Source organism: Prenolepis imparis, unplaced genomic scaffold, assembly GCF_030444845.1.
Source record: "Prenolepis imparis isolate NDT839.2.m4 unplaced genomic scaffold, iyPreImpa1.0 SCAF_1, whole genome shotgun sequence".
In the NCBI taxonomy this organism is placed as follows: domain Eukaryota; kingdom Metazoa; phylum Arthropoda; class Insecta; order Hymenoptera; family Formicidae; genus Prenolepis; species Prenolepis imparis.
In genome coordinates, this window is record NW_028141159.1 from 162,252 (window position 1) to 186,223 (window position 23,972).

At 37.8% G+C, this 23,972-nt stretch overlaps 4 protein-coding genes across 5 annotated transcripts; 3 read left to right on the top strand and 1 right to left on the bottom strand.

Annotated features, from left to right (window-relative positions):
* Positions 1-1,117: 1,117 nt before the first annotated feature.
* Positions 1,118-3,530, bottom strand: LOC145940074 (uncharacterized). 2 transcript variants are annotated; one of them, XM_083044913.1, is made up of 3 exons: positions 3,266-3,530; positions 1,786-2,145; positions 1,118-1,478 (listed from the first exon to the last, which is right to left on the bottom strand). In XM_083044913.1, exons 1-3 carry the CDS (start codon positions 3,333-3,335, stop codon positions 1,384-1,386), a joined length of 525 nt encoding a protein of 174 aa, XP_082901039.1. In that variant the 5' UTR covers positions 3,336-3,530; the 3' UTR covers positions 1,118-1,383. The 2 variants fall into 2 exon arrangements, with proteins under 2 accessions (XP_082901039.1, XP_082901047.1); XM_083044921.1 differs by having other exon boundaries at positions 1,786-2,085; positions 3,266-3,527.
* A 5,513-nt stretch (positions 3,531-9,043) lies between these two features.
* LOC145940080 (uncharacterized) lies at positions 9,044-10,692 on the top strand. Its single transcript, XM_083044936.1, has 4 exons — positions 9,044-9,262; positions 9,487-9,652; positions 9,763-9,970; positions 10,349-10,692. Exons 1-4 carry the CDS (start codon positions 9,162-9,164, stop codon positions 10,402-10,404), a joined length of 531 nt encoding a protein of 176 aa, XP_082901062.1. The 5' UTR covers positions 9,044-9,161; the 3' UTR covers positions 10,405-10,692.
* A 2,392-nt stretch (positions 10,693-13,084) lies between these two features.
* LOC145940093 (uncharacterized) lies at positions 13,085-13,829 on the top strand. The gene has a single exon (XM_083044961.1). The coding sequence runs from the start codon at positions 13,593-13,595 to the stop codon at positions 13,827-13,829; it is 237 nt and encodes a 78-aa protein (XP_082901087.1). The 5' UTR covers positions 13,085-13,592.
* Positions 13,830-13,839: 10 nt separating this feature from the next.
* Positions 13,840-19,811, top strand: Toll-7 (Toll-like receptor 7). The gene has a single exon (XM_083044948.1). It carries the CDS (start codon positions 13,998-14,000, stop codon positions 18,321-18,323), a length of 4,326 nt encoding a protein of 1,441 aa, XP_082901074.1. The 5' UTR covers positions 13,840-13,997; the 3' UTR covers positions 18,324-19,811.
* The last annotated feature ends 4,161 nt before the right edge of the window (positions 19,812-23,972 follow it).

Here is a 23,972-nt window from a genome sequence, read left to right on the forward strand (position 1 = left end):
CTTGTAATATATTGCAACCAAAAAAATATATATATTATAAAAACAAAATAAATTAATTTGTAGTCCAAGCAATACATATTGTATTGAAAAAAAAAAAGAAAAAAATACATGAAAAAGTTTACATTTTGTAGTTGGATTCATAAGCAAATATGTTAAAAAGAAACTAATATTATTAGGCTTTTTATTTTACGAACAAGCATATTAAAAGCATTTTTAAAGAATTAGGACGCATTAGCTGGATTTTTTTTTTTTTATTCAACACGCAAATAATCAATTATTATTTTAAGGCAAAATTATCTCTTTTTCTCTACATACACAAACATGACTAAAGAAAAACAATTATATATTACTGCGTATATATCTATGTATATACAATATAAGCTTTAAATGCTGTAAATAACAAGAATGTAATCTAACAGAAAAAAGAAATTCACTTTATTTTAATTAGAGCACCATTTTACCCAAATAATTATTCACGATTATCCACATGTTGAACTTTACCTGAACTCAAGAATTTCATTGAAAAAATATTGTACGATAAAACCAACGACAAAAATATTCACTGAAATACAAAGAAGAGAGTTATCAGCTCGCATTTATCGTATAACAATTATCAATATTCTCAATAACATATTCTCAACTCGATATATACATTGTGTTTCCAATTGTGTATCACGAATCGATATCATTATTTATACAGCGCGATATACCTCTCTGAAATCGGAATGCTTTCGAAATTTATTTCGATTCGATATAATAACTTCTCTATGCTAAGATATTTTGTATCAAGCTCTTATTTTTCAAGTTGATTTTCTCTCCTGTTTTATAGAAAAGTTAAAGCTCATATAACTTTAGTATAGGACTTTATAATATGCATATTGCGCTGTACATTAAAGATATAAATTGCATTTTATTGACAATTGCATAGAGTTTGAGTGAAAACTAATAAGAAGTAAAATAATGTTTAGAGAACTACATCTGCCTCTCTTTCTCTCTTGTGGAAAGTGTACTTTTGATTGGTCATTAGCTCTCATATGTTTAATACGCCCATCTTTTTCTCTATATCATTTCCTTTCCTCTTCCCTCATTTCTATTTGTGCATCTTATGCATCACATCTTTCATCCACTAATAAAACGCCGTAATATATAAATACAAATTGCTGTAGTTTTTTTTTTTTTTTCAATGAATGATTCTTTGCAATTATATATATCGAAAAAAACGAACTCGTGATTATACATCACATTACTAAGAGCACTTAACCACACAACACTTAACTGCGTTATAAAAATACGCAATATTATTACAATAAAATAATTATTCGTAGTTCTTAATTCGATTAACTGCATTTAGTTATCGAAAGTTTATTACAGCCTTGCACCTTATCACAGTGTACGGTAGTTCCTTTCATTGCATTGCCTATAGAATTTCCACGAAAATACAGCAATCGCCATCAAACATGTAGCAAGAATAAAACCACCTGCAATAAGGAGACGTGCACAATTGCTTTAGTATCTAATAAACAAGAAATCACTACTAAATTAATTATACTAATTAATACTAAATAAATTAAATATATGATAAAACTTTATTGTAAGAAAAATTTAATGAAAAGAGAACTCTTGTACAACTAATATACTTACAAATAAACACAATGTGTGTATGCTACTTAATTCTTTTAATGAAATTTTAATACAAGTTCACTAATTTTTTTATTATTGTCTTATTGGAAATGATATTGTTTATTAATCTCTATAAAAACTAAGATTAAATTATCTCTTACATACCAAAAAAGCTTAGACCATCAAAGTGGCGATGTTCGGAAGGTGATGGAGGAGCTGTTGGTACAGCTGTTGTTCTTACTGTAATTGTACTAGTGGATATAGTTGTAGAAGATGTCGTAACATTGATGCCTGTTGTCGGTGGCGATACGGTTGTAGTTGTAATTGTAGATTTAGTAGGTACAGCAGTAGTAGTACTAGTAGTAGTATTAGTACTAGTTGTTGTAGATGAGTTTGGAGATATAATTGGCGTAGAATTGATGTCTGGTAGAACAGTTGTCGCGTTAATTTCGTTATCAGTCTTTGCTGCAGAATTTAGCAAAGGAACAGATTTATTAGATGCTTGTGTCTTATTCGTCATCTGCACTATATGAAAAACCCATACATTATTTTTATTTACAAATAAAACTTACATATGTACTTCAATTATAATAAGAAACTATTTTCTCTGTTAACTATGAATAAATGAATATAAATCTATTCAAATCATTTATCTATTCATGATAATAAGCTAATATGTAAGCACTGTGTAGATATCTCATTTTAACATACATATATACATTATGGACAAATACATGTACATGATATATTAATATTAATCATGTACAAGTAATAATTAAAACCAATAATATATATTACTTTCTTTAAATTTATAAAATATTTATTATCGGGAATAAATGTATAAAGAGCGAAGATAAAAGATTTGCATTAAATTTCATTCCCTTTATGATCTTAAAAATATTACAAATAATGTGATCAATTGACAAATATCTAATAATGACAAATTTCTTTTTTGATAAATCTTTTGATATATAAATTAAGCATAATTTCTCTCAGAAACATACGTCGCAATACGACAAAAAATCGAAAAAATATGTATCGTCAATGACCACGATATTTGACAACGAAGCATTATAACTCGTCGTCGCGCATACGTCGATCGTTATCATTCGATAGCGTAGTCAAGTCCACAAGATTTGACCAGTGGTCGGCGGAAAATCGATAACAGCAAGAATCTAATACTTGAAATCGCTGATTGCTGCTGCTGTCGTCGTTATGGCCGTTGTTTAAACATGAAAATTGCGAGACGCGTAATAAATGCTCGATAGAGTCACGACGCCATGATTCATTTAAATTTTACTTTTACATTTATAGTTTTTCTTTTATTGCATGTTTTGTGCACGAATATAAAAACACGTATATATCTCGACATTTCGGAAACAGAGAATGTCGAAAGCAGTAAAAAAAACAAGTTTTAAACATGTCTTTTTAGAAAGCACATGTGCCGCTATCAGTAATTCAACGCGGATAGGCGTTGCACGAGATAAAATCGCGACTGCCTTTAATCCGTTACCGCATAAAACCTGTCATTATGCAGTGTCACACATGTTGCAATATATATACATATAATATATATGTAACATATAATATATATGTAACATATAATATGCAATCGCGCTAATGTCAAAGAATCAAAAAAACTCACCACCGTTAGCTAACACTAGCGAGCCAATCGTTATGCATAGTAACACGCAAATCATGTAAGCCGACTTCATTTTGGTACGAATCGTATTAAAAAATGTGGAAACGTAATTCTCTCGTGCTGTTTGGAAATGCGCACGGACGATACACTCACGTACGTATTACGCAAATCACAAGTACTAGACTTTAGACTAATTGCCGCTGCCCTATTCCAGCCCTGCTCTACCACTTTGCCTCACGTCTACCTGCAACAGCGACCCCAAGCGACTTGTAGCGGCAACGACCGATGACATATATAATCAGTGTTGCCAACTCAGTGCATTAGGCACTAAATCTGGTTTTAGTTTTTGCGCTTAGTGCAAAATCTAGTGGATTCATGCGCATCATGCGTGAATCAGAAAGTACCTAGTTGCATGCAACTGTAGTAATATTTTTAGAGAATTTGTCACTACCAACATAATTTTTAATGTTGGTTAAATTGAATAAGGGCCAATTTTACCAACGTTGGTTAACTTCAATTTCCGATTAAACTATATATCTATCTCTTTTAAGAACATATCTGAAAAGAGACAAAGGCCGGTATTCATAGTCCGTTCTTATTTCAAGCCGTCTTAAGTAATGTCTTAAGATGCAAATACGGCTCTGTGATTGGTTAATTACATCTTAAGATTGTACTTAAGACAGTCTTAAATATAAGAACCGACTATGAATACCGGCCAAAGATATAGGTTAATCGGAGGTTGAAGTTAACCGACGTTGGTGAAACTGACTTTAACCTAGCAACTGATTTGCACGAAAAATAGTCGGATACGAATTTTAATTGTTGATTTGATTGCATTAAATGCAAAAATTGCATTTTTATTAAAAAAAATTCAAGGTAAAAAATTTTATTAATGTCTAATTATATATATATATATATATTAGTTTTATTAATGTCTATTTAATAACAGATTATGTCATAAATATGTTAATTATTATGCTCGAGCTTTTATTTATTAATTATTATTAATATTTTAACTCAACAACATCACAAATAATTAAATTTATTTCACAATTTATATATATATATATATATATAATAAACAAAACTAGTGCTTTTCTGGTGTATTGAAAACAGCAATCTGGTGTATAACTGCTTTCAATTGTTGACAACACTGTATATAATATATATAGACGAAGCATTCCATCTGTGGAGTGAAGCCGGAAATTGGCAGAATACGACAGAGTGAGATAGTTGTTTTGACACTCTTCTTTCTCACTCTATCGTACAGAAGAGAATATGGCCGCCCTCTAGCTGTCAAAGCTGTCAAGTATACTGTCATGACAGCCAAAAGATAGAGTGAGAAAGAGCTATAGAGTGAGAAAGAGAAAGAAAATAGAATGAGAAAGAAGTGTCAAACAACTATCTCACTCTGTCGTATTCTGCCAATTTCCGGCTTCACTTGCTGCTACAGTGAAAGTAAATGCTTCGTCTATATATACAGGGTGTCCCATTTTAATCTATCACCCCTCGTAATTTTGCAGGAAGCGATCGTAGAGATCATGTGTTTTCTTTACACCAATTAATTGGTCTTAATATTCTGTACATAAAAGTATTACAGTAAGATTACCGAAAAGTGAATGTTTCACAAGATATTTTATATTTTATGTCAAAATACTGTAAACTTCGTCTCAAAGTACTTAATAAAAAATAACTCATATATAGGATTTTGGAAAGCTTTCGAGGTAAGCTACAAGAATATGCAATAAAAAATAGGGGGTTCCATTTAAGAAATTGAAGGTGACCTTCACGTGACCTTCAAACGACTATCCAAGGTCAAACCAATGACACCCTCTTATGTCCCCCTCAAAGTCAAAAAACTTTTGTATGAAACATTTTTCTCTACGATCGCTTCCTGCAAAGTTACGAGGGGTGATAGATTAAAATGGGACACCCTGTATATGTCATTGGTCAACACGTTCTGGGCTGCTTTCGCGAGAAAATTAAAATGATCCAGACTAAAATGATTCTGTGCTATGATTGGTCAAATCTGAAATTTCACTGAATTTCATTCAGTCCAATTTCAATGAAATTCAGTGAAATTTCAGATTTGACCAATCACAGCACAGGATCATTTTAATCTGGATCATTTTGATTTTCTTGCGAAAGCAGCCCTGTACGGGGATTCTGTAACTCTTAACGACGATATCGCTATCGTTAACGTGTCGTTGCGCATATATTTTAACATGTCAAAATATATGCGCAACGACACGTTAACGATAGCGACATCGTCGTTATGAGTTACAGAATCCCCGTACTGTATGCAGAAGCCCTTTGTTCTATATGAGACCTAAATTTCTAGTACGCATGCGTTGATCGTACATTTAAAGGGCTTTATATAATTAGCACCTCATACAACCGATTCGATTTCTTTTGGGTGCAATCGTTTGATGGTCGTTTGACGGTCAATGATGGTCCATTATAAACGTTTGACGGTAATTAGTTTAATTATAAACAAAGAAACAAATTTTGCTAGTAACTTTTTTTCAGTTAGCACCTCATAGTAATATTTTTAATTTTTTTTTACATAAATTGAGCTCCGTGAACTTGACCTCCGCAAAGTTAGCCCCCCCACTTTGACTTTTGTAATTTTTTTTTTTTCCAATCGTTTGGTGGTCGTTTGGTAGTGTTTGGTACCGCATTAAAAACTTTTGGTGGTCTTTCGTTTTTTTAAAAAATCAATTTCAAATTTTTACCCTTCTCTTAGCCCCCCCACTTTGACTATTGTAATTTTTATTTTACCAATCGTTTGGTGGTCGTTTGGTAGCATTTGATACCGCATTAAAAACTTTTGGTGGTCTTTCGTTTTTTTAGAAAATCATTTTCAAAATTTTTATCCTTCTCTTAGCCCCCCCACTTTGACTATTGTAATTTTTTTTTTTACCAATCGTTTGGTGGTCGTTTGGTAGTGTTTGGTACCGCATTAAAAACTTTTGGTGGTCTTTTGTTTTTTTAGAAAATCAATTTCAATTTTTTAAGGTACCATTTTATGCGCAGCGTACTGCCGCAGCAATTCGCTCCTATTGGTTGAAGTTCAATTGAATGAACAGCAAAGGCAGCAAAACAAGAGAACACGCAAGATGCAATTAGTTGATTCTAATTATTATTTCAGTTATTATTGTTGATATCAATAATAAATTTTAGGAATACAATAGATAATTATGAGAATAACAAGTAAAAACCGTAATCTTAACCTTAAAATAATTTTTAAAAAAATGAAATAAGGCTATAGCACATACTTTCCGTAACCGTAAACATAGGCCGGTATTCATAGTCCGTTCTCATTTCAAGACCGTCTTAAGTAATGTCTTAAGATGCAAATATGGCTCTGTGATTGGTTAATCACATCTTAAGATTGTACTTAAGACAGTCTTAAATATAAGAACCGACTATGAATACCGGCCCTAACCGTAACATAAGGATTTGACCAATCGCGTTGCTTGATTCATTTGACATTGGTTGCATGTCAAATGAATCAAGCAACGCGATTGGTCAAATCCTTATGTTACGGTTATGTTTATGGTTACGGAAAGTGTGTGCTATAGCCTTATTATTTCATTATTTTTTTATTATTTTAAGGTTAAGATTACGGTTTTTACTTGTTATTCTCATAATTATCTATTGTATTCCTAAAATTTATTATTGATATCAACAATAATAACTGAAATAATAATTAGAATCAACTAATTGCATCTTGCGTGTTCTCTTGTTTTGCTGCCTTTGCTGTTCATTCAATTGAACTTCAACCAATAGGAGCGAATTGCTGCGGCAGTACGCTGCGCATAAAATGGTACCTTAAAAAATTGAAATTGATTTTCTAAAAAAACAAAAGACCACCAAAAGTTTTTAATGCGGTACCAAACACTACCAAACGACCACCAAACGATTGGTAAAAAAAAAAATTACAATAATCAAAGTGGGGGGGCTAAGAGAAGGATAAAAATTTTGAAAATAATTTTCTAAAAAAACGAAAGACCACCAAAAGTTTTTAATGCGGTACCAAACACTACCAAACGACCACCAAACGATTGGTAAAAAAAAAAATTACAAAAGTCAAAGTGGGGAGGCTAACTTTGCGAAGGTGTGAACTTGGCCCCCAATTTTGACTTTGAGTTTTTTTTTTTTTTTAATTGTTTGTAAGTCATTTGTAGGTGATTGTTAGATTAATTAAAACGTTTGTTAGATTAGCCTCGCGCTGCAAAATAAAATATAAAATTGACCGTGAAGTTTTTTTATTTTGATCCTATTTAAGTTTTGCAGAGGCTCAATCGATGCGGAATCGTTTGTTGGTCACGAATATGCTAATTAGAACGTTTGTTAGATCGTCGTTTCTTAAATAAAAGCAAAAAACGATATTTGATAATTTTCTAGGGAAATAATCGTGAAGTTAGCCCTCGGCTTTTAATTTAGATTATTTAAGTTTTGCAGAGGCTCAATCGATGCGGAATCGTTTGTTGGTCACGAATATGCTAATTAGAACGTTTGTTAGATCGTCGTTTCTTAAATAAAAGCAAAAAACGATATTTGATAATTTTCTAGGGAAATAACCGTGAAGTTAGCCCTCGGTTTTTAATTTAGATTATTTAAATTTTGCAGAGGCTCAATCGATGAGGAATCGTTTGTTGGTCACGAATATGCTAATTAGAACGTTTGTTAGATCATCGTTTCTTAAATAAAAGCAAAAAACGATATTTCGCGTGTCGCTAATCGCGCTGGTCTGCCGGAGCCATAACGCGTACCGTGTAACCAATCAGAGCCGTAATTGAAAACGCGGAACGACTCTGATTGGTTACGCGGTACGCGTTATGGCTCCGGCAGACCAGCGCGATTAGCGACACGCGAAATATCGTTTTTTGCTTTTATTTAAGAAACGACGATCTAACAAACGTTCTAATTAGCATATTCGTGACCAACAAACGATTCCGCATCGATTGAGCCTCTGCAAAACTTAAATAGGATCAAAATAAAAAACCGGGGGCTAACTTCACGGTCAATTTTATTTTTTATTTTGCAGCGCGAGGCTAATCTAACAAACGTTTTAATTAATCTAACAATCACCTACAAACGACTTACAAACGATTTAAAAAAAAAACTCAAAAAGTCAAAATTGGGGGGCTAAGTTCACGGAGCTAATATAATTTTTAGGTATTTTTCAACATCTTTTTGTAAACTGGCCCTGCGCATGCGTGTTGTTGTAAATTGGCCCTGCGCATGCGTGTTGTAAACTGACCCTGCGCATGCGTGTTGTTGTAAACTGACCCTGCGCATGCGTGTTGTTGTAAACTGACCCTGCGCATGCGTGTTGTTGTAAACTGACCCTGCGCATGCGTGTTGTTGTAAACTGACCCTGCGCATGCGTGTTGTTGTAAACTGACCCTGCGCATGCGTGTTGTTGTAAATTGACCCTGCGCATGCGTGTTGTCTAGGGATATTGCATTGCGAATATTAATTTTACAAAATTACAGAGAAAATATTAATATTTCTGTATTAATAATAGACCGTCAATCACCGTCAAACGATTCTACATCAATTTATGTAAAAAAAATTAAAAATATTATTATGAGGTGCTAACTGAAAAAAAAGTTACTAGCAAAATTTGTTTCTTTGTTTATAATTAAACTAATTACCGTCAAACGTTTATAATGGACCATCATCATGGATGTAGGAATAACTGGATGGAGCGTAAGGTACTTTTATGGGCGAGGGGGGTGAAGCCTGAGAGGTGAGGGGAAAATCAGTCAGCAGCCATCTTGGTTGGCAATTTAACATGGCGGTGCGAAATACATGATGTGTCGGAAAGGTATCGACGTCAAGGTTTAAGACGAATTGTGCAGTTTAACAAAAAAATAATGAAGTGAAAATGCCAAATTGTTGCTTACAATATTGCAAAAATAGAAGAACTGCAAAAAAAGCAGAGCAAATAAAGTACGAGAAAATGCATCAGAAGATTTCGTTTCATAGGTAAGAATTATTAATTATTAAAATTTTTATATTATTGTTTACATTCTTTTACAAGTTTAAGCATTAAAATCCAACTTGGTTTATAATCTCACTTTATAACCTTTACTTAATTTAAAACATGATATAAATTTATTAATATTACTATTATTATTTTTAATTTTATAAATTTGTTATCATATATGTATTATTATATCTATTATATTATTATGTATGTGTGATTGTAGAATTCCAAAAGACATTCAGCTCAGAAAATTATGGCAAGATCGCATTGGCTCGGTTGTAGATAATGTGGGAATAAATTCTTACGTATGTTCCCTGCACTTCAAGGATGTTGACTTTGATAGAACTTCCCTTTCTTGTGTTAGGCTTCGAAAGAATGCACTTCCAATGGTATTATTTCTACTATGAAGAATTTTTAAATTACTTACATATGTATTTTTAATTTACTTAATATGTATATTATATAAAGTAAATAACATAACATAACTGCATAATTATAGATATTGTCTACACAAGCAAATGACACTTGTTCAGACCATGAATCAGATGAAATCACTACATCCATGGATGAAATACAAGAACAACCTGTACAAGAAATACAAGAAGATTCACTTATTGTCGATATAAGTGAGGAGCCATTAGAAAAACGGTGGAAAGAAAGTGACCATTTGGAGAGACTCGAAGAGAAACTCGAGGAGAAACTTGAAGGTAAATAATAATGAAAGTAATTTGGTGAATGTACTGTTAATAGTACATACTGCTAATCATTGAAATAGTATATTTTGTTTATATTTAGCCTTAGATTTTTATTTTAAATATGCTTTGAACCCATTTTTGTTAAAAGATTTCTCCATACAATAAATGTCAAAAATCACTATTTCATTATTTAGTACTTAGTATTTTTAAAAAGAATCAACACTAAATTTGATTATATTGGATGATTGCAAAAGTTCGTGCCCGATTTGCATAGATGGTAATAACTTCAAATCGGGCACGAACTTTTGCAATCATCCAATATATTAAATATAGAATAAAATTTTTGTCATGGTTTATGTACTAAAGTGTTATTTATTTTTATTTGTGTAGAAACTGAAGTAGTGTTAGAAACGGAATGGCAACTACACCAAAACGAGTCACAGTAGGTACATCTGTGTCCCCATCATTTACTGAAAATTCTCCTCGGAAAGTTTTCCTGAAGACAGTTTTAGAAAATACAAGGGTGATGTACAAACATAAAATTAAAACTCTTCGACAAACAATTCAAAGAAAAAATAAACGAATTGCGCAGATGCAAAGAGTACGAGTATCGTTACGTCAGAAGAATTTTCTTTCAATAGGACGTTCACTTATTAAAGATGTTATATTAAGCGAAAGACACGCGGCCAACAAACTTGTTTTATTTAAAGGACAATAAAATCTTTTATAATGTATTTTATTTGTTTATAATAGTTTTACAAATAAAACATAATATATACTTATTTATTATAGTTGATTTAACTTTTTATCCTTTTTATTATTTTTATAATACTTATATTATTTATAAATTATATTATTTATAGATGATATTAATAATACATAATTTAATTTATACGCTAATTGTAATGGTTTATTATTTTAATTCATTATTATTAATTAAAACAACTTTAAAATCATCTTAAGTTTATCTTCAGATACTCTGTAGCCATTTAATTGTAAAATGTTCTACACAGCATCTTAACTTAAGATAATCTTAAATATAAAATGAGGTTGAGTATCGCCTTGCTCGTTTAATCATCTATCGCTGCCATCTTGGTTGGCAATTTCCCTCCCTCGTCTCTGGCTTCACTTCCCTTCTCATATGCTCCATCCAGTTATTCCTACATCCATGACCATCATTGATCGTCAAACGACCACCAAACGATTGCATCCAAAAGAAATCGAATCGGTTGTAGATGAGGTGCTAACTATGGGTACTTTCCGATTCACGCATGATGCGCATGAAGTGACAGAGAATCTATAATATGCGTGACATGAACTATAGATTTTCTGTCACTTCATGCGCATCATGCGTGAATCGAAAAGTACCCTATATGGAGCCCATTTGAAGATATGGCTGCGTCCATATGTATGTTCTTCTTCTTCTTTTATGGCTGCTTGAGTTTTAGGGATTACTCATACGTCATTAATTGACTAAAATGATTCAAACTCTCAGATCGCAGATCTGAGGATATACTTTCCAAAAAATATACTTTATGCGTAAAAACGCGACAAAACACGTCCACATGCACACGTCGAAGGACGCCAACGGACTTGTCCATATGTATGATATTATAACCTGTAAGTACCTTAGGCCGATATTCATAGTTGGTTCTTATATTTAAGAATGTCTTAAGTACAATCTTAAGATGTGATTAACCAATCACAGAGCCGTATTTGCATCTTAAGACATTACTTAAGACGGTCTTGAAATAAGAACGGACTATGAATATCGGCCATAGCCTGTTTTTGATAATCCAAAAAAGTGTATGATATTAAAGGCCATTGCACGTACAAAAATTTTAGTCGTAATCGTAAAGCCGTAAGCAAATCGTCCAATCATAGAGAAGAATTATCATAACGTAATAAAAATGCTTGACTGTGATTGGACGATTTGCTTACGATCTTACAATTACGACTAAAATTTTTGTACGTGCAATGGCCTTAAAAATATTTATTTCTAATATAAAAATTAAATATTCTAGTTATTTATTTATATAAAAACTAACTTTACATTTTACTCTAAGCATCCAAATTTAAACGGTGTACAATTTTCAATGTGGCGATGAGTCATGTGACTTTTGGGACAAAACTACATCAAAGGTGCCGACAGCTCAGTGTCGTTACTGTATGTAATATATAATTTTACCTTAATCTTTTGTTTAAGAAAATTGCTTTTTAATAATTAGCAATTAATATAATTTATATGCTAGCTCTTAGGGTGAAAACCCATGGACTGATATTTTCCGCGTAACGCGTATCGCGTAACCAATCAGAACATTCAATTCCGCGTAAAGGAAACGTGAAACGGCTCTGATTGGTTACGCGGTACGCGTTATGCGGGAAATATCAGTCCATGGGTTTTCACCCTAAGACCAATCCGCAATTATCAACTGGCAACGAGAGCATTTGCAACCTATTGTGGAATGGCCCTTTTACTAATCACGATTTTAATGCAACTCTCTCTCTCTCTGGGCCGGTTTTACCATCTCCGATTAACTCAATCGGCCGATTAAACTACAGCTTTGTCTCTTTTTAAGAACGTAGCTGAAAAGAGACAAAGATATAGTTTAATCGGCCGATTGAGTTAAGGCTGGATTATAGAGGCCGTAAATTTTTTCCGTAACCGTAAATTTAAGGATTCAACCAATCACGTTGCCGAATCAAGCAACGCGATTGGTTGAATCCTTAAATTTACGGTTACGGAAAAAGTTTACGGCCTCTATAATCCAGCCTTTAATCGGAGATGGTGCAAGTGCCCCTGCCCCTTTCTCTCTCTCTCACACATTGTCCATAAAATAAAAAAAATTAAAATCAGTAGTTGACGATTATACCAATAGAGATTTCCATATAGTTTCTCCTCTCTGTGTATTGTCTCTTGAAATTAAAATACAGCGAAAAAAATTCTACAAGGGACTACTTTATTCGGAAATATTACAGAATAAATTTCAAATCCTGTCAATTACGACTCTCCAATACGTTCCATCACTCTTGGTCGGCAACTATAGTAAAGTGGCGCCCTCGGAATACGTTCGGAGGGGTTGGGGGCCGCAACGGTCGGGAATGCCGATGATGCGCGCTCAGGCGTTTACGACTGGATTCAGTGCTGGTGCTCGATGTGAGGTGAGTGCGCACGCGACAGTGCAGCACGAATGCTTTGAATCGCGTTCGTACGTAGCTTGTTTTCGCTGATCGTTGATCGAAAAACGTTCTCGCCGTCGTGCACAATTGTGACACGAGATCGGGAAATTAATTCGGGCGCCGCGAATACGGGAAAACGGCAACGCGCGCGCACTACTATCCCGCAGGATTGGATATCGATAACGATATCTTTCACGAGAGAGAAGAGAAAAGCTTGACGAGCTCAACTGCCAATATACAACATAAAAGGTGACAAGGAGACTCGCGAGTGAAACGCGAGTGACAGAAGTGACAGTGCAGCATTTTCCGGAACGGCAACGGGGTGGCTCACGGTGGTGGCCAGCCCGCGGATAAAGGGCGAAGGAAATGGGCCGCTCCACGTTTGATACGTGATACGAGGTGCGTGAGCGCGCGCGCGCGCGCGCGCGCTCCCTTCCGTAAGTTGCGCGTGTATATGTGGCGTGCGTGCATGCGTGTGTCATCATTGTCGTCGTCATCGTCGTCGTCGTCGTCGTCGTCGTCGTCGTCGCTGCTGCCGCCGCCGTCGCCGTCGTCGTCGTCGTCGTCGTTGTCGTCGTCATCGTCGTCGTCGTCGTCGTCGTCGTCGTCATCGTCGTCGTCGTCGTCGTCATCGTCATCGTCGTCGTCGTCGTCGTCGTCGTTTTCGTTGCCGTTGTGCCGAGTCGCGTAGCTGTTGTATATCATTCATTGTACGCGTGTGCCGTTTGCGTGAATGAAAGAGAAAGAAGAAAAAGGTTGCTTACCTCGAGATTGCCGAAACGAGCGTCATCGTCCGCCGATTCGACATTGACATCGAGAGCAAAGGGGTAGCTCGTTTTCAGTGAAAACGCAGCGCGACATGACAACGACGAGAGATAGTGTTGTCGCGATGGCGACGGCGACGACGACGGTAATAACGGCAATAACGACAGCGTCGTCATCGTCGTCGTCGTCGTCATTATCATCATCATCATCATCGTCATCATCGTCATTGTCGTCGTCGTCGTTGTCGTTGGCTAGCGCGGCCGGATCGTCGCGCCGCCTTCTCGCGACGACGCTGCCGCTACTGCTATTGCTGCTAATGTCAACACATCCTGGCCCGGCCGCGGCTTCCTGTCGATGGACCAATGAGGCTGGGAACGACACCCGGTCGGCGGATTGCGCCCTTCGCGTGTTGGATCCCACGGCAATCATCGCTTTAGCGCCGTCGTTGGACGGCGCGCTCAGATTGCGGATTCGTTGCAGCGACGTACATCATTTCGAGAGCAGCCTGAGCGCGCAGAGCTGGCAGCGACTCGCTGGTCTGCACGAGCTGCACGTGCACGGCTGCAAAGTGTTACGGATACCAGAAGGTGCATTTCAACCACTTCTCGAGCTCAAGCGGCTCGTTGTGCAAACTTTCAATACTGCCTGGGGCGCCGCCAGATATTTGGAGTTCGCGCCACGCTCTCTCCTAGGTCTTCGCGAGCTTCACACTCTCGAAATCGTCGAAAGCAACGTGCTGGCATTGCCGCCCAATCTGCTTTGCGAATTAGATAACTTGCAAACTCTCAATCTCACCGGTAACCGTATTCGCGATATCGACGACATCGGTCTCAAAGTGCGCGGTACCGAGCCCTGCCGCGCTGATGTCCGGATTTTGGATCTGTCGCGCAACGAGCTCCGACGATTGTCCGTGGATGGGCCACTAGTGAGCTTACGACAGTTGCAAGAAGTGCACTTGCAACGCAACGTGATCGCCGAGATCGACAAGAACGCCCTGGACGGGCTTACGATGCTGCGCACCTTCAATGCCAGCCACAACGTCCTAGACTCCTTGCCTGAGGGCCTATTCGCCAGCACGCGAGACCTGCGGGAAATACACTTGGCGCACAACGGGCTACGCAATTTGCCCTGGGGCGTGTTTACTCATCTTGACCAACTGCTGGTTTTGAATCTTGCCAACAATCGTCTCGGCAGCGATCGCGTCAACGAGACCACCTTTCTCGGCCTAATTCGCCTCATCGTACTCGATCTGTCGTACAATCAACTGACGCACATCGACGCTCGCATGTTTAAGGACCTGTTTTTCTTGCAAATCCTTGATCTACGCAATAATTCAATCGATCGCATCGAAAGCAACGCATTTCTACCGCTCTACAATCTTCATACACTCGAGCTGTCCGACAACAAACTCCATACTGTGGGAGCGCAACTTTTTAACGGTCTCTTCGTCCTAAATCGCCTGACTATGTCGGGGAATTCAATTGCGAACATCGACACCGTGGCGTTTCGCAATTGTTCTGATCTTAAGGAATTGGATCTAAGTGGCAACGAGCTCACTGCCGTGCCGGATGCATTACGCGATCTCGCCTTTCTCAAGACCCTAGACTTAGGTGAGAACCGGATCAACGAGTTCCATAACGGCTCTTTTCGCAATCTCCACCAGCTCACTGGTCTCCGACTGATCGGCAACGATATTGGCAATTTGACGCGCGGCATGCTTTGGGACCTACCGAATCTACAGATTCTCAATCTGGCCCGTAACAAGGTACAACACGTGGAAAGGCATGCATTCGATCGCAACATTAGACTCGAGGCTATTCGCCTCGACGGCAACTTTTTGTCGGACATCAACGGCGTATTTACCAGTATCACCAGTCTGTTGCTGCTAAATCTATCGGAAAATCACATAGAGTGGTTCGATTACGCTTTTATCCCGGGCAATCTCAAGTGGCTCGATATTCACGGCAACTTCATCGAGAGCCTCGGCAATTATTACAAGATACGCGATTCCAAGGTCCGAACCCTAGACGCCAGTCACAATCGCATTACCGAGCTCTCGCCGCTATCCGTGCCAGACAGTGTCGAGTTACTGTTCATTAACAATAACTACATCAGCACCGTACGACCCAATACGTTCGCCGACAAAGTGAATCTCACCCGGGTAGACATGTACGCCAACATGATCGAGTCGATGGAGTTGACATCGCTGTTACTGACCAAAGTGCCAGAGAGTAAGCCCCTGCCAGAGTTCTACATCGGAGGCAACCCCTTCAATTGCAATTGCTCAATGGACTGGCTACCGGCCATCAATAATCAGACTTCGACGCGGGAGTATCCGCGTGTCATGGATCTCGACAACGCCATGTGCCGTACCTCTGGACCGCGAGGAGTCGCCATTATCCCGGCCTCGAGCGCCCGCTCGGAGCAATTTCTTTGCCGCTACGAGGCGCACTGCTTTGCTCTGTGTCACTGCTGCGATTTTGACGCCTGCGACTGCGAAATGACCTGTCCAGCCGGATGCAAGTGCTACAACGATCGCACATGGAACACGAACGCGGTTGATTGCTCGGGCCTCGGGGTCGAGGAGATCCCACGTAGGATACCGATGGACGCAACCGAAGTGTACCTGGATGGCAACGTGTTGCGAGAATTGCAGAATCACGCATTCATTGGCCGTAAGAACATGCGAGTGCTATACGTAAACGCCAGTAGTATCGAGTCCATCCAGAATCGCACGTTCAACGGTCTTAACAACTTACAGATTCTCCATCTCGAGGACAATCGAATACGTGAGCTCAAAGGTTTCGAGTTTGAGCGATTGTCACACTTGCGCGAGCTTTATCTACAAAACAACGCGATTGGCTTTATCGGAAATCTTACGTTCCTGCCCCTACGATCGCTCGAGATTCTCAGATTGCATGGCAATCGATTGGTAACCTTTCCTGTATGGCAGGTTACTCTGAACGCCCGATTGGTCGAACTGTCCCTGGGCGGCAACCCGTGGTCTTGCCGCTGCAAGTTTCTGCAGGAGTTATCCTCCTGGGTATCAGATAACGCGCACAAGGTCATCGACGCTAGCGATGTGTGGTGTTACTACGGCGGTGATGCCAGACAGACGGCCTATCGGCGTCGTCTAAACGTCAACGAGACCGCTTGCTCGGATTATTTCTCCCAGGGTGGCGTGATCGAGAGTATCATGGTGTCGGACTATCTGCCTTTGGTGGCTGCTACTCTTTCGGCCGTCCTCGTTCTTCTGGTGATTATAGTACTCGCCTTCGTGTTCCGTGAACCTGTCGGTGCCTGGGCGTACTCCAAGTATGGATTACGTTTTTTGCGTGCGAAACCCAGCAAGACCGTCGTGACGACGGCTACCATGGGCTCCACGGCTGCCATGGGCACGGGCTGCTGCGACGCCGATCGCGATCGCGTGTACGACTGCTATGTTTGTTATAGCCCGAATGACGAGGACTTTGTGTTACGATCGCTGGCGGTCGAGCTGGAGCACGCCAGTTTGAGACTCTGCCTCCATCACCGAGACTTACCTTGCATTCTGCGCGCTTCCGCGCCCGCGCCAGCGATCCTCGAGGCGGTAGATGCGTCCCGACGCGTGTTAATCGTGCTGACCCCTAAATTCCTCCAGACCGAATGGTCGCGCTTCGAATTCCGCGCAGCTCTGCACGAGGCTTTGCGTGGTCGTGCCTCCCAGCTGATCATTATACAGGCCGGTCACGTCGACATCGAGATTGAACGCGATCCCGAGTTACGGCCTTACCTGAGAACCGCGGCACTCATACTTACGTGGGGTGAGAAGAGATTTTGGGAACGATTGAGATACGCCATGCCGTCGTCCACCACCGCCGCCATTATTGCCACTAATATCACTACCGGCGTCGCCGCTGGTGACGTATCCGTCGAAAGCAAATCTTCCCCACTCGTTTACAAACGTAATATCAACACCTATACGCTGGACGGTGGCATCGGGAACCTCGAGAAGAGCGGCGTTTCTACGTTGCGCGGTGGTCAACGCGCTGCGCTCTTCAAGGACACTTCTTCGGCGCTAATGCTGCAACACGCGCCACCCGCTTACTCATGCGGTGCCCCGCTTTCCCCCATATTACCGCAACAACAACAACAGCAGCAGCAGCAGTCGTCACCGCAGCCGCCTTTGTCGTCACCGGCGCAACCTAGGCTGACGGTCAATCACGCTTACCGAGACGTGATGCCGGCCAGTAATCTCATCACAACCGCTACCGCTGCAACCAACCCCGGCATCGGCGAAGACCACAGGAGACCACTATCCGAGCATATCTACTCGTCCATCGACTCGGATTATTCAACCCTCGAGAGGACCGCCTGGAGGCAGCAGCAACCGCCGCCATCGCCGCCCCCGCCCTCCACCGGACAGGCCTATCTAGTTTAGCTCCGTCATCGTGTCGTCGATTCGACCATCGCTAACGATGAGGTAGCTCGTTCTCGAAAGGTTGTGCTGAATCTTGCGCTTGTGATTCGTGACGTCATCGCGATCCTAAGTCGATCCGCGATTTCGATAGACTATGAATTCTCAAAGACGCTGGACGCGTATCGAGTTACGAATCTCCGCGAGACACGTGTACATAGCTCAAAGACATTGTTGCGAAGGAAGAGGGACAGAATATCCGCGTATCATAATTATCTGTCAAGATTTTGGAGATGTGATAACGGGTCGTCCGTTTCTTTGACGATACGCGATAGCTTTTATTGTTTTCTGTTATTATAATGTGATTGACGCATTTTTCTCCTGATTCATTTTTTTTCTTTTTTTTGTTATTTCTCCTCCGTCTTCCTTCACTCCGTTCGACGTAATAAGATTTCCCCCTTTGCTGCGCGTATGCGCACCCTCGAAATAATTGGGAATTTCTGAATGACGTGTCGCGAGAATACACTTCGTTTGGGTATAGGATATTCCTTTATACACAAAATTAATTTTGTTCGCCACAAAAATGTTGATGTAACTCGTAAATTATATTATATATTATTATATATTATATAGTAAATTGAAATTTTTTTACTTAAAAGCGTAAGATAAGAAAATGTTTAATTTCTTATCTCGCATTTATTTTCATAGGTGGTTTCTTGTCATATTATTATAATCTTAATTTATTTCGAACGATCCATTAAGAAATGATCTCTTTACAATCTATTTGCAATAAAATATTAAAAATAAAATTTCTGTAATTTTTCTAAGAATACAAATCAATTCGAAATTTATATACGCATAAAGATAAATCGTCGTTAAAACCAAGAGTTTTGAGATACTTTATTTATTTTACTCGATAACTTCTCAGCGAGCAATAGAGCGCGAATGCGCGTAAGAATCTCATTTCGCGTGATCGTGTATAAATCAAGCTATCCCTTTCGCGGCGGATTTCATTCTCGTGTAAATACTTATTTCTACTTACTGCGAACTCGTGTAAATACGCTACTATGCAATATACATCTGTATATATAACACGTACGTATATACAGTGTGTGTGTGTGTGTGTGTAAATAATACATGTAATTTACACGCGTCACATTTCGCCGCGTAATAGGATCATGATGCTAGCTTGAATTCTGAATTTTCGATTAAATAAATGACTTTTTGTAATTTTATATGTCCGCGAAAGAAAAGGGAGAAAAGTATGATTGTACGATATGTAAATATGTATATTGAATACATACCCTTTATTGCTGCGCCTCGTGTAAGATACTGTTTGTCGCGTGAAAGAGAGAAGGGTAAGAAATAAAGACTAAGAAACAAAAACGAGAGACATGCGCCCGCAATCCGTCGAGAGGACGCCGTGTAAACGTTTGCGCATGTGTCGTGAAACTCTCTTAACTGTATACTTGATTTATTTAAATCATGTGAATAAATTTATAAAGTACGTTATTATTTATATCCTCGCATATATACCTGATTCTCTGATTTTGACAACGATCTGAATACATTAAAATTTCAGTTTACTTTGAACGATCTATAAATCGTCGCTGAAATAGTCGAGTCAAAATTCTATATATATAATTTAATATATCAAAATGTAAAGAAGATTTGTACAGTTACAATTATATTTATGAAGTTTGAACATGTGCTGTATTTTTATAGACAGGTGTGTACACAACAAAGTTAAATGATTAAATTTAACAATCTCAATCCAAGCTTTAATGCTATCTATCGTAGCATTGTGTCGAGAATTTTGTTATTCATAATACGACTGTATTAAATTATTTGTATAGACGAGCGGTACATGTGGTAATAAGCCAATATGACGCATTTGAAAACAAGGGGAATTAATAAATTAAAATGATTTAATTTTACGAATGCATTGATACATTATTCTAATTTAAATATAGGATTAATATATAATATATATTTTTATCTTATATTTAGTACATGTTTGACACATAAAATTTTATATATATATATATATACTTACCCGCCAAAAAAATGGAGCACTAAACTTTAACACAATTTTTTGATATCTTTGAATTGCGATAACTCAGTAAATCATCGTATTGAGATGAACCAAAGCTTAAATTAAAGCTTGAATTTTTCTCTTAATAATCCAAAAAACCAAAATTGAATTACAAAAAATGTTTTACAAAATGGCGGACGTTGAAGATAAAGGTCCATTTTGTAACATTTTCTCCAAAACGATATAGCATTAAAAAAATCGTAGAAAAATTTTTTAAATATGGAATTTGTTAGGAAATTAATGAACTTAAAAACTCATATTTTTTGTATCAGGGAGCCGACTTTCCTAAACTATGCAAACATTTAAAAGAGACATTTTTTCCGCATTTTTTAACGTCTATCTTTAACGTCTGCCATTTTGTAAAACATTTTTTATAATTAAATTTTGGTCTTTTGGATTATGATAAATGTTCAAGCTTTAATTTAAGCATTGGTTTATCTCAATACGATAATTTTTTTCTGAGTTATCGCAATTCAAAGATGTCAATAAATTGTGCTAAAGTTCAGTGGCCCATTTTTTTTGCGGGTAAGTGTATAAATAGACTTTCGTCCCAAATTATAAAAAAATGTCTAAAATATGTGCTTTAAGCTTCCTACAACAATTATATAAATATAGTAGCGAGCGCGAAAACACGAGGACTGGAATACGTGAAACTTTGCAAAGCGTGTTTTTCCTTTGGAGGAACAAGTTAAAGGAGTTGTTTTTTGCCTGCGAATCGAGTTGTAACCAAATTCAGATCGATTGAGCGAAAGAGAAAGAGAGAAGGAGAAAAGGAAAAAGAAAATTCATTTCCATATGGAAATTTTGTGCTACGATTGATTAAAATATTCGTGTAAATGCATTATACAAGGACGGAAGAAAGAGAGAGAGAGAGAGAGAGAGAGAGAGAGAGAGAGAGAGAGAGAGAGAGAGAGAATGTATGTATCGTGTCGTTTCACACATATACACTATATTTCTCTCTCTCTCTCTCTCTCTCTCTCTCTCTCTCTCTCTCTCTCTCTCTCTCTCTCTCTCTTTCTGTCTATCGTTACCTATATATCACCGCGCGCGGCCGTACTATATAGATCGCAAACGGAACATTGATCCTAGTCAGCGCCGCCGCGCACTCACTGCACACCATCTGCACACTTACATTATTAATGCGCCTACGACGGCCATAGCGGCTCGTACCGGTGGAAGTATATATTTTTCTGTTTGTTTGCAAAATCTTTTCACGATCGAGTGTAAACATCAGGGATATCGCGCATAGGGCTGTTGTTGATTTGTAATTTGCACAGTTTTCTTTAAACTATTTATACAATAACTATTTTCTTTTTTTAGAGATTCTCAGAGAGAGAGAGAGAGAGAGAGAGAGAGAGAGAGAGAGAGAGAGAGAGAGAGAGAGAGAGAGAGAGAGAATCTAGTTGTACTTTATATTGGAAATTAGAGGGATTGGAATGATTAAAAATATGATAAATCAAGTTTGACACACAACCGCATCTTATTCTTTAATTAATTATAAAAAAAGATTTAAATATTTAATTATATATAATTTAAGGATTTTGCTCTAACAATAAATTTATTTGTCGATCGGCATTGTGCGTCTATTTATATATAAAATCTTTCGATATAATGATGATAATGAATAAACTTGGGCTAACGAAATCTTAATTCGAGATATTTAGTTATAAAAAGCTTCACATTAAAAATGTAAAAAATATTATTACGTTTTATCGAATTTGCAGAGGAAATGTAATGCTTGTTTTGTTAAAAAATCCGTCGTTGAAAGAAAATACACTAACGACGAGATAATCCAAATAGCATTCTTTATTCATGCGCGCAATTATCATCAAAACTCCTACACGGTACAATATTATCGCGATTACTGTCTTGGACGCAACGCCATGTAAGGCGGTACGCGAAAAACACGTATATGATACTTAAAGAAATATGGTTTCCTCTCCGCGAATCTCTCTCCGTATCCTAGCACAAGTGACCGCGCTCGGAACCAGTTTGCCCGCCTTGCTATGGAATGTAAGAGGACGGCTGTAATTATTTGCAGCGCGTAGCTGCCGGCCGCGCCGTGCCACGATCGGATCTAGGCTGTGTAAGATCACCTCTATGATCTCGATCCTTGCGGTATATCTCGACGCGGTCGTCCCGATTTCCACCGTCTCGCGATATGCTTTCATTGTATTCGACAACGCCCTCTTTCCGTTAAGGCCATTGCACGTGAAAAAGTTTTAATCGTAACTGTAAGCTAATCGACCAATCACAGTCAGGCATTCTCACAATGTAGTAAGAATGTTTGACTGCGATTTGTCGATTTGTTTACGATCTTACGGTTACGATTACAATTTTTTCACGTGTAATGGCCTTTACGATCGTGTCCACATTGAGAAACATGATTTGTCCATAATTTACGAGCATCTCACCAACATTTTTTGTGATTAGTTGAAATTATATATTTCCAATCTGAAATATATTTCTCTCTCAGCTTTCTAATATGCTGTTTCCTATCTTTTAATTATTGCAGCACTAGTTTCTTTAGTAAATTATAAAGTAAAAATATTCAAAAATTTTAAATTACTAAGATAGTAAAACGATTTGCTGTTTTTTCTTTTTAGATAAACACGTATGATATAGGTTCTGACACGCGGTTAATCTAAGAAAATATATACAATCTTAATACATATTTGACACGTTAAAATCTTAATACATATTTGACACTACGGTAATGTCTTGATATTTTTTAACTATTACCTGTATAAAATAAAGTCACACCAAGTTGACGTATATAATATTGGTCAAATTACTATGATGGTCAATTACTATGAACTCTCGTGATATAAATGAGTTTATAATAAATAACTATTACTTAAATACGTACAGATTTTTTTTTTAATTTTGACATTTCCGAAATGTAGTTCTTGATAATAAAATGTAGATCTTTATATATGAAAATTAATATTTGAATCAATGTTATAAAAAAATCTTTTTGTGTGAAAAATCTAAAAATTTTTTCTTAAGTTTTCTCTCTCTCTCTCTCTCTCTCTCTCTCTCTTATCAACGATAATTGCACAATTCCTGACGTGGATACTTGACGCGAAAGAAAGAAAATTCATGGTAATATACTTGAGCGTTCTCGAGATATTTACGAAAATACCTTTCACCAAGTATCGAGAAAGCATGGGCGCCAAGCGTCGCCGTCAAGTTCGTTATTTGGGTCGTTCTTGCGAAACGCTATTCAGGGCTATCTTCGTCGGCCTTGAGAAGCGTTCGATTTAAACGATCGACGCAGATCTCTCGTCGATTCAAGAAGATGCTCCAATAAAGAAGAGGCTGAATCTATCCAAACAAATTGTGTTTTCAATACTTTTAAATTTTATGTAAAATTAAATCATACACGAATGACATATCTAATTATACGTAATCGTGCGCAAAAGCTTTTATTTACCATTAATAGACGTAATGCGTAACTAGCAGAACAAGCTTTTAACGCTAACCTAATAAAATATCATGCGATAATGTCTCACATTTATGAGCTTTGTAGTTAATAGCAACTTGCGAAAAGCGTTCGCGACAGTTATGCCTATAGA